The sequence below is a fragment of the Fringilla coelebs genome (genome assembly GCF_963513975.1).
Source record: "Fringilla coelebs genome assembly, chromosome: 12".
In the NCBI taxonomy this organism is placed as follows: Eukaryota; Metazoa; Chordata; class Aves; order Passeriformes; family Fringillidae; genus Fringilla; species Fringilla coelebs.
The window spans coordinates 2303070-2315302 of NC_140038.1; the positions used below are offsets into that span (position 1 = coordinate 2303070).

General features: G+C 45.0%; 1 protein-coding gene across 1 annotated transcript in view; it reads right to left on the reverse strand.

The window, feature by feature from the left end:
• The window catches only part of DAPK2 (death associated protein kinase 2), a 35104-nt gene extending 25458 nt beyond the window's left edge, over nucleotides 1-9646 (reverse strand). Inside the window, exons 1-2 of the mRNA XM_084213645.1 lie at nucleotides 9534-9646; nucleotides 3161-3257 (exon numbers count right to left, since the gene is read on the reverse strand). Of these exons, the coding sequence (XP_084069771.1) occupies nucleotides 3161-3222 (62 nt within the window). The 5' untranslated portion in view covers nucleotides 3223-3257; nucleotides 9534-9646. The remainder of the gene's footprint in view (nucleotides 1-3160; nucleotides 3258-9533) is intronic.
• Nucleotides 9647-12233: the final 2587 nt, after the last annotated feature.

Genomic DNA, 12233 nt, shown 5'->3' on the forward strand with positions numbered 1-12233 from the left:
ACACTGGCCCAGGACAGCAGTGCCAGAAGGAGCACACAGAACCCTGAAGGAGCACACTTTTCAATGGACACTGTTAAAAACACTTCGGGAAAAGCTCCATGACACTTCCTACCCTCAGCCCCACCTTGGCATGTAACAGTGACACTGCCCAGAAGGCACAAATGTCAACAGCTCTCACAGCCTCGTGGCACCACATTTAGGTGATAGATCAATGACTCTATGAGACATCCTTTTATAAATCACACTGCACATCTCAAATTCCAGCAGCTACCAGCACCATCAGTGTTTGCTAGTACAGCTGGAAAGGGCTCCTGCATGTTTGTACAACACTTTTTGCATTGTAAAAAGCCACAACTACCCAGACAAAACAGAACAACTGAAAGATTATATTAAAGGCTTTCCAGTGAGCTTTATTGCTGCCACTTTCCTGGAAACTGTATCCCTAGCTCAGCAGGACAGTTCTTCTTTCTCTGGGCCTACTTTGCCCTTGATTTAAGACTTTCCATTCTTGGCTGTCTCCAGCTGTCACCCCCCCTTGCCACAAGAAGCAGCAGTTATTTGACCTGCTGCATATTCCCAAGAACATGAGTTAGTCTTCACTTCTTCACATTTTTCAAGGAGTATTTCCACTGATTTGTCATGCCATTAACATCCTTGCAAATGGATTAGGCCAGGACCCTCCTCAAAACAGCACAACTTGTTAAAGCCATATTATTTCTTTATCATGTTGAAATTTGCTAAATTCACTTTAAAGAGTCCTCTTTTTAAGCTTCCATTCAGCTATGGCTAGAGAACCTCAGCTCCCACAGACCTGAAAGTGACTGATACTATCTTCAGGGAAGCAACACAATTATATATGCATATTTGAAATATTGCACACATTCAGCATAGGCCATGCTAAGCTAAGCAGAGCTGTTATAACAAACAAGGCCATCAGCAAGTTGTCTGCAAGGCCACATGTGTGACAGATTGCTCCCTGTGTGTACCCTTTGGAGAAATTGAGCAACAGAGGTTGGTGTAAGATTAATATTTGAAAGACTGAGGGAATGCTGGAGCTAAGCAGCTGGTGAGAGCACACAGCTGCAGCTGTGGAAAACCTGCTCCCTTCTCTGCAAAAAGCCTTCCCTCACACCCCTGCCTTGGCACACGAGACAACTGCACTGACAACTCCCTCTGAGCTGCTTCCAGCTCCACGAGGAGGATCTGGCCAGGCAGTGCCCACCCACATCCTCCATGGGCAGGGTTTTACACCGTGGGAGCTGGGGAGCTTTGCTGTGGTCACCCTCAATGCTGCAGGGTGACAGGAAGTGCCTCCTTTCATCACCAGAGCAGAGCTCAGGCTTTGCAGTCTGTGGTGGGATCAACCTTTGCTGAGTGCTGTGCAAAGACTTTCAGATAAACAGGTGCTGGCTCTGTCAGTGAGATACTCTATTTTATCTCATGGCTGAATCCCAGCTAGAACAAGCACTAGGTCTATGTTAACAACTAGTTTTGCTCTCAAGAAGCGACAAACTCAGTGAGGAGGACAAGAACAGGACAGGCTCTTCACAGATGTTGTTTGAAAACATTTATTTTGTGACTTCTGCTGCCAGAATGATAATACATGAATCCTTTAACCTACCTCTACCTGTCAATAACTAACAGCTTGTTGCAAACTTAACTAAGAGAAGGCACCTGTAGGTTCTAAGGGCATCAGTCAGCACTGGAAAAGATTAGTCACTGCAATCTGTCCAGCGTGTTAGCTTCCTTCTAGCAAAGGAAAATACCATTTGTCACTGGCCCCCAAAACCAGAAAGTAAAAATACACTGACAAAGGCAGTGTGACATCATACATGCCGCCTGAAGAGGAGGAGGGCTGCTGTGACCACACAAACCTTGACCAGCCTCTCTGGCTGATCCAAGAAGCAATGGCCAGCCTTCACCAGATTGTTTCAGCTACACTTCTCCATTGAAAATCCCCAACATCCATCAGCTTGGAGAATGATGTTCATAATCTCAAAAGACTCCCAAAACCAATTCGGAAACCAAAGTAAAAATAAATTACTCAGTCTCCAGTTTCTCATTTTAGTAGTGTGACTGCTTAACCGAGGACCTCATTGGTTAAAAACCACACCTCTTACACCCTCCATGCACACACTGAATTTCTTTACTGCTCACTGTTGTCAGGTTTTCACTGTCAGACCGATACTCTCAGTACTAAGCAATACTTAAAAGTAAGCAGTTACAGGAAACTTAATAGTTATGGCCTTCCTGAGAGGGAAGGGAATGGAAAACAAATTAACAAACAAACCTCAACCCCTCTCCCCTTAGAAGTCTTCTCAGTGACTCTAAATAGCTGAGAGTGAAAAAAAATTCTGAATGGACATGGCATCAACTGAGGTGTTTTAATGGAGCTCATTACCTGTGTATAGCACTAATTTAGCCATTTGCATATTAAAACAAAAAACATTAGAGGGTTGGACACTGAATGGAAACCAGCCATGCTCACCCAGAGCACTGTATGTTGCTGAGAGACTGAGTACCCAGTACCCTGTGGTATCCAGTTCACAAACCCAGCAGTGCTTAAGCATGGTAACAGTTGGTAATTACACCTGTAATTAATACCTGCGGATGAGCCTTTATAAATTAATGGCTACCTACATTAACCAGTCCAACTGAAGATTTGAGAGGTAAAGCCTTTCAGGAATACATGCTCCTTTTTTTTGCAGGCCCATATGAACATGTGATGTCAGTGCTTGGAGCCAGCTGAAAACAACACTGCTGTGGAGTGCTGCTCAAAACAACAGGACAAGGGAAAGTGCTGTGTCTGTGGTGACAGCACCACAGCTCCTGGCTCCCAGCTGCCTCTGGGAATGGGCATGTGAACTCAAGTCTAAAGCACGGACACAGGTGACACCTACCTACAAAAGACAACGTAAACTTACCTTTTGTTGTCCTAGTTGCAAGAAAAGAAACAGAAAAAACAGTTAGGACATATAATCTAAAGAAAAAAAAAACCCAAAAAATTACAACAAATTTCTATCCGAAGTGCAGTTTTGTCAAGGTGTGTCTTACTACTGCAGTATATTATAACTGATCTAGGCTATCCCACAGAGGAAAGTAGCAAATATCCTCACGTGTCAGCTTTTACAATCATGTGGTGACACCAGTATGACCTTACCTTCCCAGCTCTTCCCCAATTTCATAAATATCCTCCACCTTCTGTTGCTTGAAGAAAGCCATACTTGGTCTTTCATTGATACTCAAGGATGATGCAACTAGAATATTAATGAAGAATGACATTCATTATATCTTGCAAGAGGCTAAGTCTCAGTAACATACATTTGTGGTTTAGGCACTTTGGATCCACTGCAGCTCATTCATGGCCAAAGTTACCACTGATCAATCAAAATAACTAATTCAACAGTCCAAGCCAAATAGTGAGGGCTCAAATCTGGAAAGAGATAAGCACCTTTAAATGAAGGGGATTCTTGGCCACCACTGATGTACCCAAGAACACAACTGGAAGCACAGAACATACCAAGAAATAGAAATGCGATGAAAGGAAAATTAATTAATAATTTGACAAGGTTCTGGACAATAAAGCCTCCACACAACACTAAAGAGAGTGAGCACAAGAACTAGCATTACAGACTCCCTCAGACAGATCCTCAGCCAGGGAGACCAGGAGGCAGAGCTTCCTTTTTCTCAGGTCAGGCCGTGCTCCTGAAGCACACAGGCAGGACAGCACACAGACATTTGAACTACTGCCGGAAAAAAAGTGCAGATTCCCTCTCCAGAGCTATCAGCCATCTTCCATCACACACAGCAGATGTTTCAAATGAGAACACCAGCAGCATCTGCTACAGGTGTTACTCTGTGTAACTGTGCAGTTTGTTTCCTAAACACAATCTTTTAAACTGATCATCTCTGTGAGCTCTGAAAACACAAGCTTCACGCTGGTGCACTGGAGCATCTGTGCATTACGCTGGGCTGCTTCTGGAAGAGGAGCAGATGAGAACTGGCATTATTCCTTGGGACACACCTCCACAGCAATGTGTGGTATGGTTACAGATTTGAACAGAGCAACTGGCCAGTCAGGTCATGAACTATTGGCTGTTTCCTGTGGAGATGCACACCAGTGCTATGCCCAAGGGCCCAAATATCCACCTTTTAGATCAGAACATGTAAAACAGCTTAAGGCTTCTAGTAGCACGATAAAATCTAACTGCATTGAAACATACAGTTATTCTCACTCATCTCTACACTCAACAGCCTGTCTTGTCAATGCAATGTGCTTTGCTTTGTGAATCCCAGACGCTGCTTCCTTCAGATGCACTGGGGACTTCCAAGCTCCTTATCTCTATACAGCTGCTGCAGATTTTTAAATTGCAGTCATTGGCATCTGACTGGTGCATATTGTGAGGGATATTTCACAAGCAAACAAAGCTCTATTTTGATTCTTTGGAAATAAGTTCAATTCAGTGTTGCAAGAAGATTCAGCAGACCTATAAAACAGGACTAGGTATCAAAGAGCAATTGCAGTACTCCTGACAAAGTGAAAGGCACACAAACTGAAGATTTTTCTCCAACAAAAGTGGGTATCGTGAGCATACATTGCAAAAATCTAACAATTCCTCAATACACACCCAAGCTTTCGTCATTCACTCACCTCAGAATAAAAAGATTGGTTGCTTTGTTTGCCCCAGCCCTTTTTACAAACCACTGGTTTCTAATACATGGGTGGCATGTTGAGTATCAATTCCTTTCCAAATACGCTCCTTCTGTTACTTCAAAGGAACGAAAGTGTCCTGGCGCTTCTACATAAGTAAATATTTTTAGGTTTTAGTTAGGAGAAAAATTCTTTGATTGTTTTATGTCAAGCAGAAGGGCTACTACATCAATCCTTACAGCCACAGATGACGTCAGGTGATGAGGAGTACTTCAGTTATACATCAGAACTGCAACCAGTGCTCTCTGGAGGTATGTATCTGCACACCTCTGGGGTGACAGGCATGCTGTGGGGTGACATCTCTGACCTGCACTATTGGAAGTGTTATTATTTTTGCACTTTCTATACTGGCTTTGTTGATATTTTCATAGTTTTTCAAGGTGAAGCCACGTGAACTGTTCTGTTAACTCTTCTGTTGCTCAGTAATTTCCTTCCCAAAACCATGTTCATGTTTGGGATGAAAATATCTATTTTACTTTTCAATGAAAATAAGCAACTCAAATTTCACTTTGTAAGCAAATCACAAAGTGATTTACACAAAGTGAAAAATACTTGATGCATTCTTCAAGTAACCTTTCATCATCTCACGGGAAGATCACCGACTCCTATTGCTCAGACCTTGAAACTACAGTCAATAGAGGCTTCAGCCATATTTACAAGAATGAGGACATGTCTGAGCTATTTGATCCTTCCTAAGTTTATATAATATTGCTTGCTATTGTTCAAAGCAGAATCTTCTTAAGTGTTGGCTGCGTTCAGCCTCTACAGACTGCAAAAAAGCAAGCAAAGGACAAAGCCAAGCCTTGCTGAAAATCCAAACCTTTTGCTCACCCTGAATTGCAAAATTACATTCTGAGCACACACAAGTACAGGAAAATGCCCAGGTAATAAGAGATGCTGCTGAGACTTGCCCAAAGATTGTAAATCCCTCAAGCTGACTACTCCCTTCATCAGAATCCAAGGTACACAGTTATAAACAACATTAATTCAAATACACCTAAAAAGTCATTGTTTTATGAAAGAGTTCATCACCATTCAGAAGAGCAAGTTAAAAAGATTGCTTTGAGAGTGGGGAACCCACCCAAAGTGCCTCTGTGAACACAATCACTTAATGTTTGACTGAAAAGTTCACTCATTTCCCAGCAACCTCCAAAGAACACAGCTGATTCTGCAGGTGAGTAGAATCCATGTAAAAAATAATCAGGAAATTCTTATCCCTTCTGCTGATTTCTTAACTTACACCCATTTCTGCAAAGACCAAAGCACTAAGTTAAATCTCCCATAAAGGACCCATCCAAGCCCAGAGTCTTGTTTTTGAAGGCTGAAGACAACACTCTTGCATGATGTTCAGACCCCCAGTGGTACCTCTGATGCACTGGTGTTTCCCATGTCTATCACTTCATGTTATCCTATCCTGCCTTCCACAGATACCTCTCCCTGGCTTTCACCCAACAGTCACACCAAGCAAATGCCCAAAATAGATCATACACTTGATGATCCAAAGCAACTGTCATTAGCACAGCACAAGAGGGTAAGCCAACAAAAGATACGCTTCACACACTTAAAATTCATCTGAAATAGAAGTGCCATTCACAAGCACGAATGTTACCCTTCTCTCACCTTAGGAAACTAAGGTGACTACGCTTTCAAAGATTTCTTATACTCTAAGGTTTTTGTTGGACACCTTTTACAAACACAGAGATCAAGTACATCAAAGCAGGAAGGAGGGTTTTTTGGTTTTTTTTTTTTCTAGTCAGGTAGTGGTTTTTCTTATGGTGGCCAGTGAAGGCAGGCAGAATTAGAGATGGACAGACATTCATCTTGGACGCAGACAAAAGAGTTGATCAGGATCTGAGGAAAAAGCAACAGCCAACTTTTTTTCCTGATACACACCTTATGCTAACACTTCAGGGCCATTGCCATCGCTTAAGAGCTGCACCAGAATTCATGAAACCCAGGCTGATGAGGTATCTGCTTCAGTGAGTTTTGAACCAGACCAGAGCTTTATGGCTCCAAGGCAAGCTCAGCAGAGGAGCTGAGCTTCTGTGCTGTTTCCCAGAACATGCCATATCTATTCCTCAACCATCCCACATTGGGCCCACCTCTCCTCTCCTTGTCTCTTTGCTCTGGGATTCCTCACAGTGAGCATTTTCATATGAAGGCCAGCTACTACTCAGCATTAATACTGCTGTGTTTCCATAATTATACTCCATAGTATAGTACAGTATAAAAACATAATATTTCACCTTTATTGCTGTATCCAACACTCCTTAAAACATGCCAAATACCACAAGGCAGCAAAATATTGTTTATCCTGAGTGAAAGATTTTACTATAGACATGGAACAAAGCTGTAGCTAACCCAGAAATAGGATACAGGCTCTGAGATGGCAGTTTCAGGCACTAGAAACATGTCCTGGCTCATCTCTTCACATTCTTCCTAAACTTTGCCCTACATAAAATAGAATCATATTTACCCTAAGAAATCAGTTTCTCACTGTGATCTAAGGCATATCTTTACACACACATGCTTTACATCAGTACAATTTCTGGATAAAGACATTCTTACTGCAGACAGAACAGCCTTTTTAGTGCAGTTTGTGCCCATGTGTAAAGGACATCAATGTACAGAAATCCACTCTTCTGTAGAGAGTGGCAGTATCCCTCTCAAGGGGAGCAGAAGAAAGTAAGTTCTATTTCTCTTCTCTAATGAAGTTTTCCCTGCACAGGTTAAGTTATTAGCCTGTTATTACCAAATTATGTGACAATCAGTGACTGGTTTATACACATCAAACCACCTTAAATGTCCACCCACTAGTAAACAAGAGCAGAATACAGAATTCAGAGGTGAAAACAAAACTGTTGGAGCACTTCCCTTGCCAACAGCCCTGCATTTTTTTCCCTTAGGGTTTCTTCTGTCCTAAGGAAACCAGTTTCAAGTGACTGAGGTAACAGCTGAAGAATCTGACTTTTCTCAAGTACACCTGACATGAGCTGAATCATTAAACCCTTTGCCAAACTCAGAAGCATTCCCCTGGTATACTTTTATATTACAAAACATTAGTTACACTAAACCAAAATCCCAAACCCATTAGAACAGACCAAAGTAAAAACCGCCTGTATGGACTGTTTTATAATACTGAAAAATGACCAAAACCAAATCAGAATCAAAACAGGACTGGTTTTAATTAATGATCGGGAAAATGAAGGGAAAAAAAAAAAAACAAAAAAGAAGAAAAAAAACCCCACCAAAATAAAACCACAAAAACAAACCCATTAAACAAATTAAAGTTATATTGTCTTCTAGTTTTGGTTTTTTATGCTAAAAGTAAACAGATTTTTATAAGGATTTAAGTATTTTCTTCTTTCACTTTCATTTATTTTTTCACCTTTCTTTATCTTTTATCCCACAAAAGACTAAGCAATTCCAAACAGCAAAAAAAAAAAAAAAAAAAACCCAAACAACCCAAGTGGGTTTTTCCCTCTACTTTCAAATAAGCCTAGCACAGTTAAAAGTTCTATCAGTTTCAACAAACCCTCATTTTCACTGAAACACTTCCTTGTCAGAAAACAAAAGCAGCCTAAAAATTCTTCTGCCAGGAAATCGAGGCAACTCTTACTACTGTGTGTCTATAAAAAACACAAAACACACCGATCATCTGAGCGTTCCATTCCAGCAGTGCAGAATCACTGCTCCTGCCGCCAGCTCTCACGGGCTCCCTTTCTGGCCTCCCAAATTTACCCCGCAGTAATTACATGTGTGGCGAATGACCAAAGGCTATTTTTCCAAGCCTCCGCTTCAAGCACACGTACAAACCACACTGGCTCTGCAGCCGATTCCAGCTGCCCAGCTCCAGGGCCGGGATCCCAAAGGCCGGCGTGCCTGAGCGATGAGCTGGGGGAGAGGGGAAGCCCGCAAGGCCGGGCTCGCTGCACGGGCAGAGCCCTGCCCGCCGTCCCTGGGGCGCCTTCCAGGATTACTGCGGCACATAACTCACATCACTGCCCCCAAGCCAAGGAGACCTCGCCTCTGCAATCTGTGGGTCTTGCACCAGGCACGGGAGAGTCTGAGAGCGGCTGTTTAAAAAAAGGGTCAGGATGAGCTTTTGCCTCACACATGAAGCAGGTGAGCACTGCGACTTTGGTCCTTTTGCAGTGGTGACTGACCAGCCAAAGCAGGAGCAATTGCCACGCGTTTTCACCCTCTAACTCACATTTTCCTTCTTGACTGTCCTCTGGCATGCAGGCCAGCCAAACCAGTCCCCTCCACCGCGCTGTGTCGCTCCAGGATCCCCGGCTCACTGGCCAGAGGAACAGGTGTAAGGAAACCCAAGTAAAGATGCTTGAGGGAAAAGGCAAGAAGAAACTTGCGGATAAACCATGCAAGTAGAGCACAGCATTCGCTGAATGTCCCCGATGGCCTCGGACAGGAGCGGCGCCAGACCGAGCGGCGTGTAACACCAGCGGGGCGCTTGTGGAGCCGCTGCGCTGCCCGGGCTCTGCGGGACCCGCTCGGGGACGGCTGCTGGCGGCGGGGATGCTGCGGGGAGCTGCCTTTGCCCCGGCTGGCGGCCGCGGGTACACACAGAGCCGGCGCAGACACCGTGGAGAGGCCGAGGGTCCGCGCCCCCAGCCCCGCAGGACGGACCCGCCGCCGGCCCCGGAGCTGCCCGGCCACAGGGGCTGCAAAGCCGCGACACCTCGCAGCGGAACACGGAGCGGCACCGCCGTGAGGGCGGCTCAGCGTAAGGGACAGACCCAGAGGAACACGGAGAAGGGAACCCGCGGAGGCGCCGCCAGCTGAGGGAGCAGCGCCCACTTACCGCGTCCGCCGGGCTCCCGGAGCGCGCAGGGCCGGGCCGGGCCCGCCGGGCCGGGCGGAGGAGCCGCAGGGCCCCGCCCGCCGCGGGCCCTGAGGGACGGGCCCGGCTCCGCGCTCCACCCAGGGCAGCCCCCGAGCAGAGGGCGGGCGGGGCCGGGCCGGCTGCTGGGGCGGCGGGACCATCGTGCGGCCGCAGCGATGCTGTCCGGAGGGCAGCGTGGGGCCGATGCAGCCTGCGGGTACCCGACTGTGGCAGACCTGCACAGGGATGGATGGGATGCAGACAGCTCAAGCTGGGCCGGTCCAACACAGCTCACCCAGGCTGACTGGGGAAACAGCTCAGAATCCCATTTCCTTGCTTTAGTACATACAGGACATGTGAAAGCAGTGCTAAGAAAATAATGCTGAGGAGGCAAATCCAATGGAGAGGCACTTAAGCTGTAGAAGCCTTGTTTCTGTATTCTCTACAAGCCGAAACACAAGCCTAGATTTGGTTACTGCGTGGTCTGACACTCACCATTTGCCAGTGAAATTGCCCGTTGTTCCAAGAGACCGCTGTGACAAAGAACAGGCTCCTGTCCAGGTCTCACCGTGCAGCTCAAGCTGCATCCACACGCACTGCTGTAACAATCCTCTGCCATCCTGCTTCCCAAGCTGCTGTAGCCCTCGTGTTACCTTCCAACAATGACATCCTTCATCTGGTAACTCTCCTATCATAAAGACGTCCCCAAAACCTGTAAAACTAGATTTTCTCTGGCTTTATTTGACACACAGTTATCGCAGTAAATACTCTTAGGTCTCCTTACATTTCTTCTGGGCAAGTCCATCATCTGCTAATGAAAAAAAAAGTGGGACTGTTCACACGTTTGAAATAAATTACAAGTACCAGGTTGCCTTCTCTTCCAATCCTCTATGTGATTCAGGTAACACCACAGTAATGGCAAATTATCATACATAAATAAGCAGGATGTTTTCCTTGGCAGTATGGTGTGAAGAGAGGTAAATGTAAGAGTGATTTATTCTAGGCAAGTGGTTTTTATTACCGCAGTTAAAAAGAAACTTGGCTTGTCCCAATTCAAGAGAACTGAACTGTGCCCCTGATTGCCTGCCCTGGGAGTGGTGTTCACAGCCCAGCAGTTCCAGCCAGCTCTCCCAACTCCAAAAGGAAAGTGGCTGCATCTGATAGTACACAGGGTGGAGAACAGGAAATGGGAGCAATAGTAAATGTTTCAAAGGGCAGTGGAAGCATTCAGAACTCTCTCAAAGTGAAATAAAGTTATTTAATTTTTCATCTTTAGTTCTACAACGGGATATGATCACGTGGAAGTCACAGCAATCATACTACAAAATACCCTGAGAGGCTACAGCTGCTTTTCAAATTGAGACAAGCTCTCCCTAGACCGAGAATAACCTCACTTTGAATAAAGGTTTCCAAGAGCAGCAAAGGTAGATTGAGTCCCACCCCTGCTGCCATGCCCATAGGGTTTGTAAGCCCAAATACAAGTTCTGCCTAAGTAGGATGTTGCTCTTTCATGCTTCTGTAGTTATTCACCCTTAAAATATTAACTCAAGACTTCTTTGGATGAAGGTAAAAGCCTTTATGTGCATACAGGGCAAGAAAAAAAACTCAAACCTGAGCAGTGTTTCAAGTAGGGAGCACCAGCAAACACTGCAGCCACACATTTGCCAGCCTCCTTCAGAAGTGACAAAGTAGGAAACCCATACCTTATGGGTTCCCAACATGTTCCAAAGGGGGAGCTCCAGGATTAAAAACCAGAAGAACACCACTTCCATTTTTTAAAAAAGGCAGATAGCAATATTCCACAGTTTAATCCCCAATCACAGTGCCTGAAGACATCACTGATTCCATTCATCAGCTCAAACCTGACATCTTAGGGGCACAACCTAGCTGGTTTGTACACACCAAAGGGACATTGCATTTGAGAGACAAAGGCAGAATGCAGCTGCTCAAGACCGGGGGGAATCTCAGTTGGCCAAAGTCGTCTTAATTTACCAGGCATATTCTAATATTGAATGTTATAATCACTGGAGAGATATATTTTTAATAACTGTGTTTTTTAAAATCACATTCAGTATATAGTCCTGAGTTTTACTTTCTAGTCCCGTGGTCTGAAAAGCTGGCACTACAGGGGGACATCCTTGAGCTGCAGACAAATGTGGCTTTCACAGCTGATCACCACAGTGAAAATACCACTCTGCTAACTTCTGACTGAACCTTTTACCTTGTTTTCCAGGGGGCAAGTTTCCAAAGCAGAGCACACCCTTCCTTTGTATTATCTGAGGGAACATACTTCATGTGTGGGAATTCTTAAAGCTTCAGCACTATGTGGATTCTGCTTTCTGTTGAGGTCAAGGAGCTGCAGATAAGGAAGCTATGTTTAGCACTTCTGAAAATCCCAGAGAAGGAACACCTGATACCTTGCAATACCAGCAGCTTCAGACTGTTCTCTGCATCCCTGAGGCAGCCAGAGCAGCGAGACTCAGCAGGTGTTTGGTCTCGGTTCAGAGTGGGCAGTTGTGTTTATATTAAGCTATGCATTTTTTAGGAACCAGGGTTTTAACATACATCAGCTACACTCACATCCTTATTGCAATCCCACTGAGAGCAGATGCTTCAAACCTAGTTCTAAGGAGCAAATGGGAGTCTCAGCTGTTCTTTGCAGGCCCCAGCAGCTGCTTA